Source organism: Lithobates pipiens, unplaced genomic scaffold, assembly GCF_037356315.1.
Source record: "Lithobates pipiens isolate NorthernLeopardFrog02 unplaced genomic scaffold, aLitPip1_a1.2 Scaffold_18, whole genome shotgun sequence".
NCBI classification, from domain to species: Eukaryota; Metazoa; Chordata; class Amphibia; order Anura; family Ranidae; genus Lithobates; species Lithobates pipiens.
In genome coordinates, this window is record NW_027507758.1 from 166,096,800 (window position 1) to 166,120,867 (window position 24,068).

At 40.9% G+C, this 24,068-nt stretch overlaps 1 protein-coding gene across 2 annotated transcripts in view; it reads right to left on the reverse strand.

The window, feature by feature from the left end:
* Positions 1-24,068, reverse strand: part of ADGB (androglobin) — a 422,031-nt gene that overhangs the window by 152,548 nt on the left and 245,415 nt on the right. For both annotated transcript variants that reach the window (XM_077486347.1, XM_077486346.1), the window contains exons 17-19: positions 13,691-13,799; positions 12,462-12,597; positions 3,121-3,235 (exon numbers count right to left, since the gene is read on the reverse strand). In XM_077486347.1, coding sequence (XP_077342473.1) covers positions 3,121-3,235; positions 12,462-12,597; positions 13,691-13,799 — 360 coding nt within the window. The remainder of the gene's footprint in view (positions 1-3,120; positions 3,236-12,461; positions 12,598-13,690; positions 13,800-24,068) is intronic.

The following is a 24,068-nucleotide window of genomic DNA, read 5'->3' on the forward strand; positions in this document are numbered from 1 at the left end:
CATTTAGAATTTTGGGGTATTGAAAGATTTAATCCTTCATGGAGGGGTAGCCATAAAATTAGAACCATCAGTCAGAAGGAATCTAGGTGGATTTTTACTATGAGATCTTTTTATCCTGATGGTTTAAATGTCGATTTTGATCTTAATTGTTTTTTAAATAATTTTTAATTTTATGCATTATACTGTATACATTTTATCCTCTTGTATTATTATTATGATGGGATATTTTATGTAAAGTCTTGCTCTATTTCCGGTATGCCATCATCGTCATTTTTTGGCATTTTATTTGGTGAACAGTTTGAGTTATATTTTAATACATCTACTATTTTTATATATATTCTAATATTTTTTATATATTTTTTATCTATTGTCGCTATGTATATTTTATACATTTTTTTATATAGTGACGTAATATTTTAAATCGCTAGGATATCTCATTCTCTATTCACATTGTTTATATATTCTTATTTGTATATCATGATATTTATACATTCATGTCTATTGCGGTTTTTACATATATATATTTTTTGACATTTTTCAACATAAACTGATAGATATATGCTATTTTTCAATTTTTAGGCTTTATGTTTTTATCTTCAGTATTTATATTTCGTTCGGATTCTATATTTCGTTCGGATCTATTTTGCTCTTTAAAGGGAGAATGTATATATTTTTCTGTACATCATATTGTATTAAGATGGCCGAAGTATCATTTCCGGTCTAAAATGGTGGTATACATACACTTCCCTTTCACCATTGTGGAGGAGCAAGATGGCGGAGTTACTATATCCGGCCAACATTATTGTTTTTACCTCTTTCAAAATGGTTGTTCGGACGTTTCCGGTCCGATCGTTTCCGGTTTTCTCGTATATAAGCATATTACGAATGGTCTAGCGTCATCCCCATGAAGAAGTCACGTGGTGACGTAACGCGTAGGGAGTGGCCGTAGGAATACCGGAACAAGCGTAAGACTGGCTGTACACGCCAGATCTCTTTCTGTTTGATACTTTCTTTTTAAATGTGAGAGTCCATTGCTTTCTCTTAAACAAATTTATTCAGTTTTGGAAACCACTACACTATTGGAGTCCCCTTTCTCTCTCCCTTCCCCCCTCCCCTCTGTGTTTTCTTTAAGTTTCATACCACGAGGATACATATGCTGCAGTATTACCCATAAGAGGTTGAATCGGCCCTCTAGTGGTAGAAGTTTATACCATTTGGTGATTGTGCACAGAGAAGTGAAGGAGAAGTCCATTGGAATCATTTTCTTTTGCCTTATTATTCCATCTCTGAGGTGAGAGTTCTGGGAGCCTGAATTTTTTTGGAATTTTTTTGGAACATTTGGTCCTGTTCTTTCTCCAGTGTTTTCACTACACACTTACACTATTGGTGTGTTTATTTTGAAATATTTTCATTGACTCTTGTTTTTTCACATTTATATATATTATTCATTTTTTTGTGGTATTATTTGCGCAGGACTCTTTTTTATTTATTTTAGTGATAGTTTGTGTTTACTATTTTGTCCCGCTGCATTTTTGTTTGATTTAGCAGCACTTGCACTTTTTTATTCCACAGGTTGTTTCATTATATTTCGTTATATATTCTATTTTGTCGCACATAGATCTATTTTATGTTTAGCACATAGTGGCGCGAGGGTCCATTTTACACAAGGATGTGGAATTCCCTTCCACAGGCGGTGGTTTCAGTGGGGGCATCGATAGTTTAAAAAAACTATTAGATACGCACTTTAATGACCGTAACACACAGGGATATACAATGTAATACTGACATATAATCACACACATAGGTTGGACTTGATGGACTTGTGTCTTTTTTCAACCTCACCTACTATGTAACTATATATGTAAGTACATATACTGTGGATGGAATCACATACATTTACGTCATTCTGCCTGCTCTGGTTTAGAGGTGTGATGCCACCGCCACCACCACCACGAACAATTGCTGTGTCCACATTAACACAATGTCAACATGCTATAGCTTTCACACAAACCAATAATATACATTTATTGGGATTTTTTTTTACCAAAGACATGTACCAAAATACATGTTGCTTATGCTGAAATTAGATTTTATTGGAGATGTTTTATGATAGAAATTAGAAAAACATTTTTTTTTCAACATTTTCGTTTTTTTTGTTTATACTGTTTCCCAAAAAAAAACTCAAAAAAAAACCCCAGTGGCTTTTTTCTCAGGGGAAAGGTGCAGGTACTCCCTTTTTTCAAGTCCCCCCTTGTTTCCACCCCCTACCCACTTCTGAGCACTGTCTATTGGTTCCACCCCCTAACTACTGTCCAATACTGCCCCTTTTAGAGAATACACAACCAAGTACCATGTTGTGGTGTTAAGTAACTTGTATGGAATTTGTTAATGATAACAAGAAAGGCAGCAAAATGGATTCCCTGCAGCCAGCAACAATATACTCCCAAGCAACAGTAGATCCACCCCAGCCATACAGACCCCACCAGCAACAATAGATCTTCCAGCATCAATAGACCCTCCAGCACACCTTGTCAGTAACATACATTCAGTGCTGGAGGTGCCGGAACTGTGTTCCCCAACGTTCCCACTGAAAAAACCCTTGACCATGTATGAAAAACTAAAAAAAGGGTTTACACTATTCTTTGCAACCAATGAGATTGCTTAGGAGTTTGAAGTAAGAGTTATACTAATTACTTGGAGAAACACAAAATGTATTCTGCTCTGGAGTTAATTCCATGATCTAAATGACCTCTTTAGGTGAAAACCAACAATAAAAGATCAATCCAAATAACGGCTGCAGTAACTGAGAATACCTGGTAATTTAGGTAATGTATTGTGTTACCAAAGTCCCTAAAAGTAGTTGGACAATTGCCATCTGCTCTGAGGTGAAACATCACTTTTGGTTTAGCTGACTCTTTAAATTTAATATTTGCTGCTCATCGGTGATCTTGTTTTAAATTAGTGTGACCAAAGGTACAGCACAATAATGAACTATGTACCATTCTTCATAAAACATTTACATTGTTGTCTGTTCCTAAAACATAAAGTGAAATACAGTACAAATACCATAAATCATGTACAGTGACCTAGTAACTCCCTAGTTTCTATGGAAACATGTACCTTGTCAAGATATGGCATAATAGTTTCTTCATCACCAAAGACAAATGGCACTGTACTGCATAGGTGGATATGGTGCCCTAAGGGTGAACTTGCAGTGAAGTGTAAGACATGACGCCTACAATAAAGATATAAAAATATTAGCTATGGAAACATTTTAAGACTTTTCACTCACAACTTAAAATGCATTGCTATGAGTCAAAATATCTTGTTGTTCTATTAGTAATTTTATAGATATACATAGGGGTTCATTTCGTAAAGGCAAATTGACTGTGCACTTTGCAAGTTCTAATTTCTGCAGTTCTTAGTAAATAAGGGGATGCTCTGTTAACTTCCATCATCCAATCATGTGCAAGCAAAAATGCTGTGTTTTTTGTTTTTTATTTTCTTTGCATGTTATAGGGTATTCTTTGGGTATTCTTTGGGTATTCTTTGCAAAGTGAAGCTTTGTCTCTTGTACTAAGCCCTGGATCAACTGCACAGTCTGTTTTCCTTTAGTAAACCAATTCCATAGTGTTTGTACTATTTATTGTATCATTTTCACAGAAACGGTTTTTACAAAAACTGCATTTCTTACTTTAGCTTAAACAATACCTGTAGTTTAAGTACAATTATTCTTATTAGGTTTTTAATTTTTATACTTTTCTCAGCTGTCTCTTCTGCAGATGTGTATGTACACCGCAAATTCCATTTATTTCCATGGAAAGAACATCCACCACAAAGACGAACCTTTCCATAGTAATGGGTAGAGACCGCAGTGCGTTTGCCCAGGAGGAGCAGAACCCTAAAGCTGTAAAGTGCAAAATCAGGCTCACTTCTGCATAGAAACCAATGAGCTTCCAGGTTTTATAACCAAAGCTTAATTGAACAAGCTGGGGTTAGAAGCTCATTGTTTTAGTAAATAAACCCCATTATGTACTTAAAAGTGGAGTAGGCCTGTATACTGCAATGTTAGTTTACATTGCTGCCATCTAGTGGTCAGAGTTAGTTATTATTTTTCTAGAGCTTGACAGGAAGTGGTATTTTCCTCAGAGTGAAAGGCAGTAGTAACCTTTAACCTGGAACTGTATTTCCTTCATTTCATGACTGCTCCTGGATCTAGCAGACTGCATGCAGAAGAGCTCTTGATCTAATCCTGGACTAATGATGGAATTGTCTGTGAGTACTCTCACTGATAGAGTGAGGCTGCTGTATAATGATTAATGTACTGACACATGTTTTGTTTATGCTTATGTTGTAGTTTTGCAAAGTTATTCTGAAAAAGGAATACATACAGATCTGATATCTCACATTTATTGACTTCTGAATTATTGTTAAGCTGTCTGACTAGTGTTATACAACAATTCAATAACGTGAAGAAGAACAATAAAAGGACACCCACTTGGCGGTCTGGAAAAAACTGAGACGCCATTACTGCAGCATGAGTCTAAGATCAGTAACAAAGTTCCAGGCTGATGACACGCTACCGCCGACACAGCAAGGCAGGGAGAACACTCCCACTGCCCAATCGCATGTGTCCAGATCTTCACGGGCTGGAAAGATGTCCTCAGCAAGTTCCCCAGCAGTTGAAGCTCATGCCAAGGCAGAAGCTGCCCGCATCCAGCTACAGTACGCAGAAAAAGAAGCCATGATGATGCAGGAGTTAGCATCAAAGAAAGCTGCCATAGCACAAGAAGAAGCGGAATTAGAATCAAAATTTCTCATCCTGCAGCGCCAGACTGCTGCTGCAGCTGCTGAAGCAGAGGCCGCTGCCTACATGGGAACAAGACGGTCAGGAAGTGAAAAATCATATAAAGACTCAGAGGTTCCAGAAAAACCTCTATTCTCTGCAGATCGTACAAGTGAGTACATCCAGAACCATACTGATACGCATACAAAGGAACAGTCTCCTAAACCTGAAGCAAAGGAATTCAGGCCGAGATCAACATGCCCCCTGAGCAGGCCCAATCAACCACATGAGGTCAGCGACTGCCAGCAAATCAAGAATGAAGCACCAGAAACTCCTAAGAACAAAAACAAGTGTTCCCATCACCTCAACCTATAGATTAAATGTGCGAACAACGATGTGCAGAGGATGTCACCAAATATCTCAAAGAAATGGTTAGCTCAGGCTTTCTCCAATTTGATGACTGTCCTGAAAACTATTGGGCATGGAAATCTTCCTTTCTGAAAGACCCTGAAGGTCTGAACTTTTCACCAGGAGAAATGCTTAATTTAATAACAAAATGGCTTGGTACCGAGTCAGCAGAGCATGCTAAGAGGATGAGAAGAGCAAACCTGTTCAACCATGCAGCAGGACTCAACATGACCTGGAAAAGTCTAGAAGAAACGTATGGATACCCAGAGGTAATAGAAGGAGCACTGTTGAAAAAACTTGAAGTCTTTCCCAAGGTGGGCTACAGAGACAACATGCGGCTACAAGAACTAAGTGATCTTCACTAGAGATAGAATATGCCAAAGAGGGTGGCTACTTGCCAGGACTTTCATATCTAGATACAGCTAGAGGCACTAATCCCATAGTAGAGCAACTACCCTCAAATCTGCAATACAAGTGGATGTCTGTGGGAGGTAAATTCAAAGAAGATTATGGAGTTGTTTTCCCCCCTTTCTCTGGGTTTTCTAGGTTTGTCCGACAGCAAGCGAAAATCCAAAGTGATCCCAGTTTTGCCTTCACCACCAGTGTCAATCAATCACACAGACCTGAGAAACCTCACAGACCTCATGGTAGGACCTTTGTATCTACACACAAAACAGCTGTACCTTCAGAAGTCACAGACTATCAAAGCACCCACAAGGTACACACCATAGAAAACCCTGTTAAACATTGCCCAATACACAAAAAAACACATCCACTAAAGAAATGCAAAGGCTTTAGAAGCAAACCCATTGCAGAGCGGATGTCCTTCCTTAAACAAAACGGCATCTGTTTCAAGTGTTGCGGATCTACTTAAAGAGGAAGTAAACCCTGATGAGTTTACTTCCTCTTTTTTTCCCTGCAAAGGTAAAGCATAATGGACTACTATGCATCGCATAGTAGCCCATTATGTGTCACTTACCTGACACAGGAGCCAGCGAAGTCGCCGCTGTCCCCTGTAGTCCGCCGCATCCATCTTGCTGGTGGCGTCTCGCAGCTCCGCCGCTGTCATTCGGCGAAGCCGCGATGACGTCACTCCCGCGTATGCGCACGGGAGTCGACAAATGCGGCAGCTCCATTCTTGGAACTGCCGCGCTCAGTGCGCCTGCGCGCCGCTGTCTTCGGAGCATGCGCCGTAGACAGCGGTGCCCGTTTTCGGGCAAATATCTCCTAAACCATATAGGTTTAGGAGATATTGCTTGGACCTACAGGTAAGCCTTAATCTAGGCTTACCTGTAGGTCAAAGTGGTTTGTAAGGGGTTACAACCACTTTAAAGATCTGCCAAAGACTGCAAAATACCAGTAGAATGTACAGAATGTGGCAGTGAGAGACATATTGCAGCTTTGCACCCAGGCCCTGCTCCTGTCCCACTAGAGACTGTAGAACCCAGGAAAGATCAGGGCAGGAAGCAACAAGAGACCCAACTCTCCTCAGTAATGTCTAATTGCACTAAAGTATGTGGACAAGGCAAGAGTGCATGTTCATGCTCTAAAATCAGTTTCGTGACTGTGTATCCCACTGGCAAGAGAGAAAGGGCAGTGAAAATGTATGCAGTACTAAATCAACAGAGCAACAGATTCCTTGCAAAGTCACATTTCTTTGATATCTTTAATCTCAAGGCAAGTGCAGTTCCATACACTCTAAGGACATGTGCAGGGATAATTGAAACAACAGGGAGAAGAGCTTCTGACTTTACCATTGAATCCTTCAACAAGAAAGTGCAGTTCCCACTTCCTACCCTAACAGAGTGTGGCATGATACCTGAGGACAAAACTGAGATTCCCTCTCCAGTAGTAGCCCATCATCACCCTCACCTCCACTCAATTACTCATCTTATCCCAGCTGTTGAGCCAGATGTTTCTATCCTCCTACTTCTTGGGAGAGACATCCTTCAGGTACACAAGGTGTGCCAGAAAATCAATGGACCTTATAATGCCCCCTATGCACAGAGACTGGACCTGGGGTGGGTCATTGTAGGAGAAGTTTGCCTGGGGATAGTGCACCAGCCTGACAATATTAGCACTTTGAAGACCTCTGTGTTAACAAATGGACATCCATCCCTTCTCAGTCCCTGTCACAACAGCTTTTTTGTCAAGAAAAGCTTTGGCAGGTCAACACAACACTGTGACTCTTCTACACTATATGGTAAAGAAGAAGTCAATTCCAACATTGAGACAAACAATCTAGGGATTACAGTGTTCCAGAAAACTAAAGATGATGATAAACAGGCCCTCTATATAGAGGATCAGACCTTCTTGCATATTATGGATAAAGAGGCTTAGCCAAGATGACAATCACAGTTGGGTGGCCCCTCTCCCCTTTCGCACACCCAGACTTGTTTTGCCTAGTAACAAGCCATGAAGTGTATGCATTCACTCAGCAAAACTCTGCAGAGAAAGCCAGAAGTGAAAAGAGATTTCACTGAATTCATTAAAGGGATGCTAGACAATGATCACGCTGAAGTTGCAGGACCACTTGAAACAGACAGGGAACATTGGTATCTACCAATGATCAGTGTTTACCATCCACACAGACTTAACCAAATCAAAATAGTTTTTGATTCCAGCACAGAGTATAAAGGAGTCTCTTTAAATGACATACTTTTGAGTGGCCCTGACCTAAACAATACTTTGCTAGGTGTTCTCATGCGCTTTAAGAAAGAACCAGTTGCTTTCACAGCAGATGTGTGACAAATGTTTTATTGCTTTCTTGTCAGAGAAGACCACAGAGACTTTCTACGTTTTCTCTGGTACAAAGACAATGACATAGACAAAGAAATTGTTGGGTACAGAATGAAAGTGCACGTATTTGGTAATAGCCCCTCTCCTGCTGTCGCTATATACTGCATGAAAAAGGCTGCCCAGAAAAATGCAGAGTGCTATGGACAAGAAGCCAAACACTTTGTATTGATACATTTTTATGTAGATGATAGACTCGCATCTGCTAGCACACCTGAAGAGTCCACCCTGCGTCTTTCCAAAATCGCTTCCAACAGCCAAAAAGTAATGGAAGCCTTCCCTGTAGCAGACAGAGCTAAGGACCTTAAAGATTTTTGCCTATGTACAGACACCCTTCCCCTGCAGAAAAGCCTAGGCCTAAGTTGGGATCTAGAAACAGATAGTTTTGTTTTCAGAGTTTCCTCAGGGGTAAAGCCTTTTACACGTAGAGGCATTCTATCCATCATAAGTAGCCTCTATGATCCCCTAGGGTTTGCATCACCTGTGACAATAAGTGGTAAGGTCTTAATTCGAGAACTGTCATCTGGGAAAAGTGAATGGGATGCATTGTTTCCACAGGAGAGACTAAGTGAGTGGGTTCAATGGACAGAATCCTTGCAAGCGTTAGAGCACCTAAAGATAGACAGATGCTATATGCCCGTGTCTCTATCATCAGCTTGCAGTTAAGAACTGTGCATCTTCTCAAGCCCCATACACACTATCAGTTTTTCTGCTGACTTTTTCCTTCAGATTTACCAAAACCATATAATATGAGGTCAAACCTTAGGAGTTTCCATTTGTATGCAATCAGGCAGGCCCTTCTACTACATGGTTTTGGTAAATCTGAAGGAAAAACTCAGCAGAAAAACTGATGGTGTGTATGGGGCTTCAGAAGCATCCACCACAGCTATAGGTGCAGTAGCTTACTTGAATGTAATTGATGCAGAAAATGTGTGTCATGTTGGATTTGTCATGGGAAAGTCCAAATTAAGTCCTAAACCAGCCAACACATTTCCTCGTTTAGAGTTGTGTGCTGCTATACTTGCAGTCAAAATGTCTGAGCTAATCACAGATGAACCAGACACTGACTTTGATGCTGTGAAATTCTTCACTGATAGCAAGACTGTTCTAAGATACATTTGCAGCACCACTAAGAGGTTCTATCTGTATGTCTCCAACAGAGTGCATAGACTCAGGCAATCTTCACACCCAGATCAGTGGTTCTATGTATCTACAGAGCAAAACCCTGCAGATTATGCCACTAGTGCTACTCAAGCAGCATGCCTTCAGAACTCTATATGGTTCTAAGGCCCATCCTTTCTGTACCAACCACACTGTGAGCAGATAGACACTGCTAATGTTTATCCACTCATAGAGACCGAAGCTGGCCCTGAAATCAGATGTGGATTTCAGTACCAAAGCTTCTGAAGCCACACTTCACTCACATTGCTTTGATAGATTTTCTTGCTGGAAGATATTAGTTAAGACCCTAGCCATACTCATCCATTACACTAAAACCTTCCGGAGAGAAACCAATAGCGATCAGGTCAGAAGGTGGGAACGTTTCCATGAACAGGTCAATCTAGTAGAACTTGCTCAGGCAAAGTCTGTTATAATTTATTCTGTTCAAAACAAACATTTCCAGAAGGAAATTGACTGCATCAAAAAACAAGACATTCCCAAAACCATCTTAGGAAGCTTAGCCCCTTTTTAGACAAGAATGGGTTGTTGAGAGTAGGTGGACGTTTGTCTCTTGCTGAACTTTCAGAGGAAGAGAAACATCCTGTCATCATACTTAATGATCACCACATTGCGACACTGTTTGTTAAGTACTATCATGAACAAGTAGTTCACCAAGGGCGACACATCACAGAAGGTGCAATTAGATCCGCAGGTTTCTGGGTTCTTGGTGGCAAATGCTTGGTATCAGCTGTTATACACAAATGTGTCATCTGTCGCAAACTGCGAGGAAGATTACAAAGTCAAAAGATGGCAGAGCTACCAGAGGACAGAGTAATTGCTCAACCACCTTTCACCAATGTGGGCTCAGATGTATTTGGTCTGTGGTCTGTTTTAACCCGTCGCACTAGAGGAGACAGCGCAGACAGTAAATGATGGGCAGTCCTTTTCACTTTTTTTTTCATCCGAGCTGTACACATAGAGCTACTTGAAGCCATGCCAACATCAAGCTTTATTAATGCCTTGAGGAGATTCTTTTCAATTAGTGGCCCAGCAAAACTGCTCCGTTCTGACAGAGGAACAAACTTTGTGGGAGCCTGCAAAGAACTTAACATTTGTGACAGAATCACAATTGCAAGACTTTCTCCAAGACAGAGGATGTACATGGGTCTATAATCCTCCACACTCCTCACATATGGGTGGTGTCTGGGAGAGACTTATGCCCTGTACACACGGTCGGACATTCCGACCACAAAATCCGTTGGATTTTTTCCAACGGATTTTGTCCGAAACTTGTGTTGCATACATTCGGTCGGACAAAGTTGTTGGAAAATCCGATCGTTCGGAACGTGGTGATGTTCGTTGCGTACAACGGGACTACACAGAGGCTAGTAGCCAATAGCTTTGGTCTCATAATTTGATCTGAGAATGCGTGGCACTTTGTTCATCGGAATTCTCTACAAACGATTGGAAAAAGTCCAATCTGATTTTTTTTGTCTGAAAATTTTAGATCCTGCTCTCAAATTTTTTCCGTCTGAGTTTGCGACAGAAAAAGTCCAATAGAGCCCACACATGATCGGATTTTCCGACAATATAATCCAATCTGGCCTTTTCCATCTGAATTTTCGACCATGTGTACAGGGCATTATAGGTATTGCCAGGCAAATCTTGGACTCTGTGTTGCTACAAACCAAACCTGCTATCTTGACCCATGAGACTTTAAGCACCTTTATGGCAGAGGTTACAGCTATTATGAATGCCAGGCCTATAGTTCCTGTGTCCTCAGACCCAGATACACCTATGGTCCTTACCCCAGCAATGTTGTTGACTCAAAAGGTGAACTCTTTGTCTGCTCCATCTGGAATCATAAGTACAACATGCGAAACAATGGAAGCAAGTACAATGCTTGGCAGACACCTTTTGGAAAAGATGGAAGAGAGAGTATCTGTCAAATCTGCAATGCCATAGGAAATGGACTGAGGATCGCTCAAATGTAAAGGTGGGTGATGTTGTTCTGTTGAAGGACAGCCAAGAGGGCAGGAAGGACTTATTGCCAATGCTCTACCAAGCAGGGATGGCAAGGTTAGAAAGGTGGAGGTCAAGACTGTAAAAAATTAGACCACCAGAATGTATCTCCGACCTGTAATTGACATTTTAGTTTTGATCTCGGACTAGATAGGATTCAATTTTGCTGTTTATATGTTTTTTTTCTGTATAGCAGTAGTTATTTAGGTAGTGACATAATAAATTATGCCAGACAGGGAGTGTTCTGCCCATATTGTTCATAGTAAATGTGTGCAATGTGCTTTTACAGAATATACTGCAATGTTAGTTTACGTTGATGTCTTCTAGTGGTCGGAGTTAGTTATTATTTTGCCAGAGCTTGACAGGAAGTGGTATTTTCCTCAGAGTGAAAGGCAGTAACCTTTAAAGAGGAAGTAAAGGCTATTTAAAAAATAAAAATAAAAATGAAACCTGCAAGGCAAAGGCATAATGAGCTAGTATGCATAGCATATTAGTTCATTATAAATAACTTATCTGAGACCGAAGCCCTCGAAGCGGTCCTCCGTCTTCATCTTCGCTGCTGCCATGTATCCCTGAGTGACTTCCGGGTCTTGCTGCTCCGGCGCTGTGATTCACCGGAGCCACGATGACATCACTCCTGTGCATGCGCACGGGAGCCGACACGAGCAGCATATCACCGTGATCTGCGGCCTGCTCAGTGCGCCTGCACGCCGCTGTCTACGGTGCATGCGCCGTAGACAGCGGTGCCTGTCTTTTTGTAAATATCTCCTAAACCTTATAGATTTAGGAGATATTTCTTGGACCTACAGGTAAGCCTTAATCTAGGCTTACCTGTAGGTCAAAGTGGTTTGTAAGGGTTTACAACCACTTTAACCTGGAACTGTATTTCCTTCATTTCATGACTGTTCCTATATCTAGCAGACTGCATACAGAAGAGCTCTTGATCTATTCCTGGACTAATGATGGAATTGTCTGTGAGTACTCTCACTGATAGAGTGAGGCTGCTGTATAATATTTAATGTACTGACACATGTTTTGTTTATGCTTATGTTGTAGTTTTAGAAAGTTATTCGGAAAAAAGAATACATACAGATCTGATGTCTCACGTTTCTTGACTTCTGAATTATTGTTAAGCTGCTGACTAGTGTTATACAAGTTATACAACAGTTCAAGAACGCGAAGCAGAACAAATATATATATATATATATATAAAAAAATATATATATATATATATATTTATATATATATATATATATAGATATATATATATAGATAGATAGATACTAACCCGGGAGGAAGACTTATAACAGATGCTTTGGTTCCATACGCATTTAGCTTTAGCACAACTGGTCCATACAAGAGTCTTTTCCAAGAAAATTTCTCTGCTATTAGAAGACCTTTTTGTATTCCAGAATACTGTTTCACTGTAAAAAAAAAACAAAAAAAAACACATTAGGATACAATAGACAACAACAATGATAATAAAGAAAAAAAATACAAAGCCCTTTTCTAGGTTGGTACAGTTGTCGAAGGTCACCTGTACAACAGTATTTTCTTTCCCTTAATTATGTGGCTCACTTTCACCGAGCTACATCATCTTTTAAAATCTGAAGCCTCTCTTGCTGCTTTCAGGCATTTTTCTTAGTAATTCTGCCGTGGTTCCAAATTGCGGCAAACTGCGTGATGCTCGTTTGGGTCCCTTCATTCTTAATGGCCCCCCAAATGAGGTGCAATTCTGTTGCGTGACAGAATCGGGCGACAAAATGTGCATTTAAAAATAACGCTAAACTTGATGTCCATAAAGGAACAGAAGCTTCTTTCAGGTAACAAAAGCGCATAGGGCAAACTATCGACGTGAATGGGATGCCATATGCACCACATGTAGAAATGCTTGTAAATTGCACTTTAAAAATTGCAAGTAGGAACACTTGTTCCCACAATGCAAAATCTGTATGAGGCCTTAAAAGATATGCATATATGCAATTTTTTACTGTTTCACTAAAAACACACTATTACATTTATACATAATTACAGTATTTATGACTAAAGTATAGCTTGTATCTTTTAGATAACTGATAGTTCATTTGTCCACTATCATGCAAAGTACAGAATAGCACCATCTTTAATTTCTGTATGTCTTGTCAGAAAATATGTAGCATGGGTAGGCTTATAGGGAAAATAGCAAATATTGTCTGACTCTGGACACCTGAGGTGCAAAGGTTAAACTGCAAAATCAGCTTTATTATAAATCCTAGAATACCAGAATATTGACCATGTGTCACAGTTAATTTATATCTATGTTACTGAGTTTTAGGTTATTATTAGATTGCACATGTGTATCTAAAACACAATCTGATTTTAGTTTACCTCAGCCTGGGGGATGAAATCTGATTGCTAGGCTTACAGCCCCTCTTTGTTGTTTGTTATCCTTTATTAAATAAGCATGAAAGTATCACCTATGTTATATCTAGGTAAGTCATTCGGATTTCGTTTTAATTTTTTTTTTTTTATACTTACAATGCAAATCACCCCAGCGCACCAGGGCTGAAAAGCTAATCAATATTTCTGTAGGCTTCACATTGTCCACAAATAGAAAATAAGAGCCACAATCTCGATCATCTGTTGTCTGAAAAATGCAAAACAAGCATTTATTGTTAATCTTAGCATTTTAAGGTTTTTAAAGAGGAAGTAAACCCTGATGAGTTTACTTCCTCTTTCATTCCCTGCAAAGGCAAAGTATAATGGACTACTATGCATCGCATAGTAGTCCATTATGTGTCACTTACCTGACACAGGAGCCAGCGAAGTCGCCGCTGTCCCCTGTAGTCCGCCGCATCCATCTTCTTGGTGGGGTCTCGCAGCTCCGCCGCTGTCATTCGGCGAAGCCGCGATGACGTCACTCCCGCGCATGCGCACGGAAGACGACACGCGCGGCAGCTCTGTCATTGAGGATGCCGCGCTCAGTGGTGCCTGTTTTCGGGCAAATATCTCCTAAACCATATAGGTTTAGGAGATATTTCTTGGACCTACAGGTAAGCCTTAATCTAGGCTTACCTGTAGGTCAAAGTGGTTTGTAAGGGTTTACAACCACTTTAAGCTACTGCGACCACGTGCATTTCATTGTTTAGAATAAACTTCACAAAGGCACAAAGTGCAACATAATATAGGCGCACAAATCAGAACCCGGTTTTCATTATGAATAAAGTACATAATCCATTTATAAATCCAACACAAGTTAAGTATCAACAAGATATGAATACATTTGTCATTTGCAAATGGCTAATCATTTCAGAAAAATATTACAATCATAAAGTTTGCATGCCATTTAAATGAACAATAAATTGTTTAACCACTTCAATACAGGGCACTTAAACACCTTCCTGCCCAGACCAATTTTGAGCTTTCAGCGCTGTCGCACTTTGAATGACAATTGCGCGGTCATGCTACACTGTACCCAAATGAAATTTTTATCATTTTTTTTCCCACAAATAGAGCTTTCTTTTGGTGGTATTTGATCACCTCTACGGTTTTTATTTTTTGCGCTACAAATAAAAAAAATACCGAAAATTTTGAAAAAAAAAATGTTTTTTTTGTTTCAGTTTCAAAACTTTGTAAATAAGTACGTTTTCTCCTTCACTGATGGGCACTGATGGGGCTACACTGATGGGCACTGATAAGGTGGCACTGATGGGCACCAATGTGGCACCAATGAAGTGGCACTGATAGGCGGCACTGATGGGCGACACGGATGGGCGACACGGATGGGCGACACGGATGGGCGACACGGACGGACACTGATAGGTGGCACAAATTGGCACTGATAGCTGGCACGGATGGGCGGCACGGATGGGCATGGATAGGCGGCACAGGTGGGCATGGATAGGCGGCACAGGTGGGTATAGATAGGCGGCACAGGTGGGCATAGATAGGCGGCACAGGTGGGCATAGATAGGCGGCACAGGTGGGCATGGATAGGCGGCACAGGTGGGCACTCATAGGCGGCACAGGTGGGCACTCAGGAGGCACAGGTGGGCACTCAGGCGGCACAGGTGGGCACTCATAGGCGGCACAGGTGGGCACTCATAGGCGGCATCGGTGTTATAGTAATGGATGCCAATCAGTGCCAAACAATAATGCATGCCAATCAGTGATGCCCATTGTGGCCACTGATTGGCATCCATTATGGACACTGATTGGCACCCATTGTGCTGACTGGCACCCTGGTGGTCTAGGGAGGATTATGGATTTTTATTACCTTTTCCCTGGTGGTCTAGTGGTGTCCCTGGTGGTCCAGTGTGGGCATCCTCGGGGGGGCTGTGCTGATAATCGATCAGCACAGACCCCCCCTGTCAGAGGAGCAGCCGATCGGCTCTCCTCTACTCGCGTCTGACAGACGCGAGTGAGGGAAAGCCGATCACCGGCTCTTCCCATTTACACTGTGATCAGCCGTGATTGGACACGGCTGATCACATGGTAAAGAGTCTCCGTCGGAGACTCTTTACCGAGATCGTAGTTGCCGGGTGTCAGACTGACACCCCGCAACAACGATCGCCGCAATGCGCGCCCCCGGGGGCGCGCAGCGGCTCATAATCCTAATCACGTCATATGACGTCCGGTTAGGATAATGAAACCACTTTGCCGCCGTCAATTTGTAATAGGGCGGGTGGCAAGTGGTTAATTAAAACATTTTTAGTAAGTGAGTGTATGAACTATGCAATATCATTTAGAGGTTGTAATAATATGGGAGTTTTATCATGTAGGAGACAGCAAAAGATAATGTTTTAGAAAATCTAAATATCAGTGACCACAAGATCTTACACATTCCATTAAATGCATTTACTATTATACTATACATTATTGTAAACACAAACTGAAATCATAGACACACCCTGTCTCTCCATTAATAAAAAATACCGCTTCAGAAGCGATCATACAATAATCTGATCGCTAGTACACAGCTGTCCTTCAAAATTTTCCAGAGGGACAACACACAAATTGTTGTTCTCATAGATACCAGATCATATGATTTTCGTTTAATCAGTACAGTTTTCATCCAAACATACAACACAAATACACTACAACTCATTATATCACTTCTGAATTTTTATTCTGTCGTACAAACATTTTCCTACTTTAGCATCCTATTCATTTTTTAATTCATCTGATAATCTCATCATGTACACTAGGCTTTACATAATCAGGGAGTGACCATGCTGTACACCCAGTTACCTAAACAGAAACATTCAGTATGTTGTTTGGAAGATGAGCGTTCTCCAGGGACCAAGCCCCCTTCCCTCAGAAGGTTGTCTTGGACTCATCCCCAGCCTGTAAGGCTGGTGTACATTGTGGAAATCTTAAAGATCAACAGAAGGAAGGAGTACCCCAACACCAAGGCTGAATTGTGGGAATAACCTGGTTCTGGGCATCAGGATACATATGGTTGTCTAGAGAATCTTCTTTTTGGCCCATTCAGTCTAAAGTCTGTGCTAACTGCTCCCCTCCAGAACAGGTTAATCTAAGGATTCCACTATGGGGTTGCTCTGTGAATGAACCAGAGCAAGCACGCGTAGTAGCACCTTGGTGAATAACAAGACCAAAAGACCCAACAGGTGCAGTGGACACTGCATAATGCTGGTAGTGCTAATGTGCTGGAAAGATGGGGATATGCAATTAGATATCCTTGAGGTCCACAGAGGCCAGAAAGTCCCCCGGATGGAGGTAAGCAATGACTTACTGGACAGATTCCATGCACAGGTTTTGCTTTTGAATAAAGACATTTACCTTAAGTTTCAAAAGGGGGTAGATGCCCCTTTTGCTTTAGGGGAAAGTGAACAATTTTGAATAGAAACCCGGAAACTCAATTTGAAAAAAATAAAGTCGACCTTATTCATTTGCTATGGAGCGGTCCAAAGCTTCAGTGGTATTGAATGAGAATTTCCGACACAAAAAATTCAGTTTTCCAAGCTGAAGTTAAGTTAGGTTCCTAAGCATGTCTATTCGGAATCTTAGATGATTACACAATATCACAGCATACTAAAGTGGCTGTATCTAGATCTCTGTTTAAAGCTAAGAAGTTTATATTATAATACTGAATGTGTAAGCAGCCGCCAACCCACCAGGTGTGGTTTTACCCCATGGGGAACAAACTATGCCTTCAGCATATTATTTTCCAAAATAGAGGATACACAACCAAATTTGAATGTGTATGGAAATGTTGGTTGGCCACCACACCTGGCCTCTCACCTACTGATCTTGCCCTGAACAGAATTCTTTGACACAACTTATCCTATGTGCATTTATTACTAAAGTCAATGCTCATTTGTGCTGGATTTGTGGGGTAGTATTATGCCAGGAATATGGCAGTGCAGTGCAGTGTTGTCATAAGTATGTAGGATATGTGAAATGAGGGACGGCGCCATGGCGGGGTCGGCAGGCTGGACCGGGGATGTGATCAATCTCAATGTTGAGGGGAAGAGGTAGAAATAAGAAATAGATAAGAGGAAGGGTTCTCAGTGTAATGGGGTCACTGTGGTTCTGGGTGGTATTATGTGCACAGTGTGTATCTGGGAGGTGAAAGTGTCTGAAACATAAACTGTCTGTCTGTGTTGCCCATAGGAACCAATTATCTTCTGTCTTCTGTCTGTGGCTGAGTGACAGGTGGATGTGATGATGTCCCAGTCTGTGCGAGATGGAGGACTGTAACAAAGCGTCACCTCCCTGAAATTAGTTTTTGCAGGTTGGGATGTCTTAATGTGTCGTCATCAGAACGAGAGTAGGTGATAATACTTAGAAATTTAGAGTGAGTGTCATTTAGTACAGTAGTAAGTTAATCATGGTGCCCATCAAATGCCCCTTCACCTCCAATAAAGTTCAAAGTAGGTCGTCTCTAAGCCTTGGCTATGGTTTGGCATGTGGCCAGAAAAATGTGCGTTATTAGTTTTCTTTAATTTTTGATGTGGTCAGAAATTGGTCTCTTAATTAAAGCCTGTCATGGGTTGTGAATCTGATTTGTATTAAGGATGGTTCTGATCAAGGTGTATACCCATAGCCATAATGTTTGGACCTTAGAACACTGCCGCAAAATGTAGTACAGTGTGCTCTGTGCCCTACACCTCCAAAAAAGGGAGAGGCATTGGGTGTAAATTTTGTCATGTGATCTGGTGTCAAATACCATTGGAATAGTACATTGTTTGTATTTTACTAGGCCAGATTTTGTTCCATTCTGAAAGATCTATGAATTCCTCCAGATCTCATTCCCATTTGAGCATGTAAGTGAATTTAGAGCTGTTCATAGGGGATGTAAGGGTTATGATAGAGATAGTGGACCCTGTCACAATTAAGAGTCAGGTTCGAAGGCCAGTGGCTATAGCAGTAGAAAGGCTCACACAGAAAGCAGCAGGGTAAATATACCACCGGATGGCAGCAGGAGTGTAAGGAGCAAGATATTGGCAGGAGAAAAATGCAATAATCTGACAAGGCATGGCTTAAATAGCAAGTTCATGGAAGGAACAAGGAGTTCAAGGTTCACCAGAGACAAGATAGAAAGTAAGTTTGAAAAGAGTGTGTATGGAGTGATTTACTAAATGATATCAAAAAATATGTTTGGGGGACCATCTGGAGTCATATAAATGCCTTGATATATTCAGGGAAAGGAGATGACAGGTGTATTCGATGCCTTTTGTAGACCACCAAAAAACTAGGTGATTCTCAAAGATTGGGATGAATAAAAGATTGTGAAAAATGCTTGACAATGGGAGATAGGGAAAGATTAAGTTGCTAGAGTATTCCATTCCTTCAATGACTGCAGTAGGGTAGGTTCTTTTGTAGGTTTTTTTTTAATGTCATAATGTAGAGTATAAGATTTCCTATCATTTGAGCCCCGTCTTGCCACAAAGAGTTAATCCATCTCTGAGCAATCCTCTTATTGTTCAGTCAGAAAATTCTTGACAAACAGAGAAAAACTTTGTCAAATCCTCCCTCTTGCTGTGAGTGACAGGTGATTTACATATCTCATGCACTAGCCTAAGAGACATGCATTATTTTTTAATTCCCTCCCACTCCTTTCTTCTGCTGCTCTGCCAGGATTGGATGTTCCCCACCTCAGCATGATTTGGCATGCTGAAGTCATGTGGTTACTTTCCTGTCTTTTCACTGGATGTTAGAGATCATAGCAGAAGTTCAGTGTAAGAAATACACTGGACTGGAGAATATGCATATTGACAAGGGGAGTGTAGAGGTGGACGGGGAGTCTACTGACATCATGACTCCACCCACCGAGCTCCAGACAACAGACCCACCCACAGAATATGCAGTTTTTCAGGTCTCATAGCAGACGAAGGGGAGACATTTGACAGGTAAAGATACATGCAGGAGGCATGTATATCCTTAAAGATAACCCCTATGGCAGTAGTTTAGAAAGGATGACATTTGGTTTACTTCCACTTTAAGGCAGTCTGAGATTTGAAGGTTGAAATCAGATTGTAAATTGAGATGGGGTGCTTTATATGATATTTAATAAAGACCATATGGGAATTTCAAGGGTAGCATGAAGAGACAAAAAGGGTGCCATCTGTGGTGTACTCTTTCCTTAATTTGGGAACTCTAAGTCCACCAGACAATTTGCAGTGATATAAGATATGGGCTGCCAGTCTAGGTCTTTGTGTGTTCAATATAAATTTTAGAATTTTTCTCTGTTCAATATGAAGCATGTGGCTGAGCATGGGAACTGGTACAACCCAGAAGTAATAAAGGAGTTTGGACTATGAGAGGTCTCTATCTTGATTCTGACAGTGGACATTACCAAAGCCATTTAGTAAATTTCTTGTGTAAAAATGTGTGAGAATAACAAAAAAAAAGGTATAGTCATTTAAATTGTGTGTAAATATATATATATATATATATATACACACACACACACACACACACACACACACACATAGTATCTCCCAAAAGTGAGTACACCCCTCACATTTTTGTAAATATTTTATTATATATTTTCATGTGACAACGCTGAAGAAACTGCAAAGCTAAAACAAAAATCCATAAGCACTATAGCTATGAGTTGCTTGTAAAATGTCATAATCCAACAAGGTTTGAAGGACCAAACCCAGTGCAGCCATCAACCACTGGAACAATGGACGTACAGAAAAAAGACAACTTGAAGATGGCGCTCTATGGGTCACTTCCAGAAAGTATATATAAAACCATACGTAGAATAAAATGTTTGTGTATTGTACTTGAAATCAATCAAGCAGAGACTGAGAAAAGTTTATAAATATTGGAAACTGTAATAGGGTATATTACACAATGAGAAAAATTGTATTAAAAACCAAAGATACCACTTGAAGACTTCTGGGTGGAGAGGGGTTAATACAATTTGAAAGGCTTGCTGGTAATATTGGCCATGTGGAGCCTGAAAAACAGTTGGAGAAATTGCAGCCTTCTGTCAGCAGAGTGGGCTGAAGCTGGACATTTGTCCAAAAGGCAGGGACAAAACTGCCGACAGCTAGGGATTCCTGGGCTGGTAACGGGAGGAGGGTGGTACCGACCATGCAGATGGCTGAACTCAGACTTGGATAGACACTGTCTGCTGTGGCCAGTGTCTAGACTGATGGCGAGGGGAAGCCAGGCTATGCAGCGGATGACGGATGGTGTTGGTCTATCAGCCTCCAAGCTGGAAGAATCAAGCCATGCCAAATGGACCCCCACGCTGATGACAGGGGGAACAGGAAGCACTGTGGATCGCAAGCTGCTGGTTGCCATGACTACATTAGGTGCTCCTGCACTTTGTCAAAGTCCAGCCAACCGTCACCCGCAGCATAACCTGGCATCCTCGTGCCATCAGCCTAGACACTGGCCACAGCAAACAGTGTCTACCTAATTCTGTGTTCAACTATCTGCATGGTCAGTTCCACCCTTCTCCTGTTACCAACCCAGGAATCCCCAGCGGTCAGCGGTATTGTCCCTGCCTTTTGAACACATGCTGACAGAGGGCTGAAATCTCTCCAACTGTTTTTCAGGCTCCACATGGCCAATATTACCAATAAGCCTTCAGGATTGTCTTAACCACTCTCCACTCGGAAGCCTTCAAGTGGTATCGTTTCTTTCTAATACAATTTTTCTCATTGTGTCATATACCTTGACTATACAGTTTTATAAACTTTTATCAGTCTCTGCTTGATTGATTTCAAGTGCAATAAACAAACATTTTATTCTACTTATGGTTTTATATAGACTTTCTGGAATTGACTTATATAGAGTGTCAAGTTGTCTTTTAACACTGAAGAAATTACACTTTGCTACAATGTAAAGTAGTGAGTTTACAGCTTGTATAACAGTGTAAATTTGCTATCCCCTCAAAATAGCTTAACACACAGTCATTAATGTCTAAACCGCTGGCAACAAAAGTGAGTACACCCCTAAGTTAAAATGTCCAAATTGAGCCCAAAGTTTTAATATTATGTGTGGTCACCATTATTCTCCAGCACTGCCTTGACCCTCTTGGGCATGGAGTTCACCAGAGCTTCACAGGTTGCCACTGGAGTCCTCTTCCACTCCCCCATGATGATATCACAGAGCTGGTGGATGTTAGAAACCTTGCACTCCTCCACCTTCCGTTTGAGGATGCCCCACAGATGCTCAATAGGGTTTAAGTCTGGAGAGATGCTTGGCCAATCCATCACCTTTACCCTCAGCTTCTTTAGCAAGGCAGTGGTCATCTTGGAGGTGTGTTTGGGATCGTTATGTTGGAAAATTGCCCTGCGTCCCAGTCACCGAAGGGAGTGGATCATGCTCTGCTACAGTATGTCACAGTACATTTTGGCATTCATGGTTCCCTCAATGAACTGTAGCTCCCCAGTGCCGGCAGCACTCATGCAGCCCCAGACCATGACACTTCCACCACCATGCTTGACTGTAGGCAAGACACACTTATCTTTGTACTCCTCACCGAGTTGCCACCACACACGCTTGACTTCATCTGAACCAAATACGTTTATCTTGGTCTTATCAGACCACAGGACATGGTTCCAGTAATCCATGTCCTTAGTCTGCTTGTCTTCAGCAAACTGTTTGCAGGCTTTCTTGTGAAACATCTTTAGAAAAGGCTTCCTTCTGAGATGACAGCCATGCAGACCAATTTGATGCAGTGTGTGGCTTATGGTCTGAGCACTGACAGGCTGCCCCCCCCACCCCTTCAACCTCTGCAGCAATGCTGGCAGCACTCATACGTCTATTTCCCAAAGACAACCTCTGGATATGATGCTGAGCACGTGCACTCAACTTCTTTGGTCGACTATAGCTAGAGGTCTGCTCTGAGTGGAACCTGTCCTGTTAAACCACTGTATGGTCTTGGCCACCATGCTGCAGCTCAGTTTCAGGGTCTTGGCAATCTTCTTATAACCTAGGGCAGTGATGGCGAACCTTGGCACCCCAGATGTTTTGAAACTACATTTCCCATGATGCTCATGCACTCTGCAGTGTAGATGAGTATCCTGGGAATTGTAGTTCCTAAACATCTGGAGTGCCAAGGTTCGCCATCACTGACCTAGGGCATCTTTATATAGAGCAACAATACTTTTTTCAGATCCTCAGAGAGTTCTTTGCTATTTAGTGCCATGTTGAACTTCCAGTGACCAGTATGAGAGAGTGAGAGCGAAAAAACACCAAATTTAACCCAGCTGCTCCCCATTCACACCGACACCGAGGAGGGTAAATTTAGAAAATTTTCACTAGGGGTGTACTCTCTTTTGTTGCCAGCGGTTTAGACATTAATGGCTGTGTGTTGAGTTATTTTGAGGGAACAGCAAATTTACAATGTTATACAAGCTGTACACTCACTACTTTACATTGTAGCAAAGAGTAATTTCTTCAGTGTTGTCACATGAAAAGATATAATAAAATATTTACAAAAATGTGAGGGGTGTATAGTAATTTAAGTAATTATAAACTTTCAGTGTTCCAATTGCAAGCTGGATAGTGAATACATAAAAAAAACAAAAGCAACAAAATCTTGCATCTATTGTTGAAGATTGTAATATTTACAGAATCTTCATCTTCTGCTACCCATAACAATAAAATACAAAATTACACAAGGTCAAGCAGGATATAATTAAACAAAGTAATATTACACATTGATGCTACATTTACGTTTTACAATCTGTCCACAGATGATCATTTCTGAAGTGCTCTTCATTTGTAATTAATGTAAATGTTGGAAGGTGTTAAGTACAAAGTTAAAACTGCATGTACAATGAGCAGTAAGTCAAGAGCCTACTTAACACTAAATAATTAATTCAGTGAATGCTGTGTGTCAACATAAGAGATGAAAGACTCAGAGGTCAAAAAGTTTGAGAAAGTCTCCTGAGCAACACTGTTTTCACTCTCAGTTTTGTCCTCTTATCCTGTCCTTCCTCACCTTGAATCAATAATTCAAACTATTTAGTTATTTATAGTCCTTTCATGCTATACTATTGTATTCACTCAACAGATGGAAAAGGTTTTTATAGAAACAGTCTGCTTAACTTTACCAATTTTATTTAAATTAAATGGCAAGGTAAAATGAAACTTTCAAAAAGAAAACATAGCTTTATAGAGCACTGTAAGTAAAAAAAGATCACATTTTATTTGATAAAAAAAATCCCCCCCCCCTTTTTTTGCTCATGTTTACTCTCCCTGCTCTGTGCATTTTTAATACATTCTTTGTTCTGTGGATGTATGTGCACTCCATCTGAATGTTACAGTTTTACTGCGGTGACTACAATAGAATGTGACAGTGTACTGTGCGTTTGCATACAGTAGCTGCTTATAGTCCAACTCATAAACACGCAGGAAAGAATGACAATGTCCTAGCCAAACTGAATAACTATGTCTACAGGCACTTCCTTTTGTAGGGCGG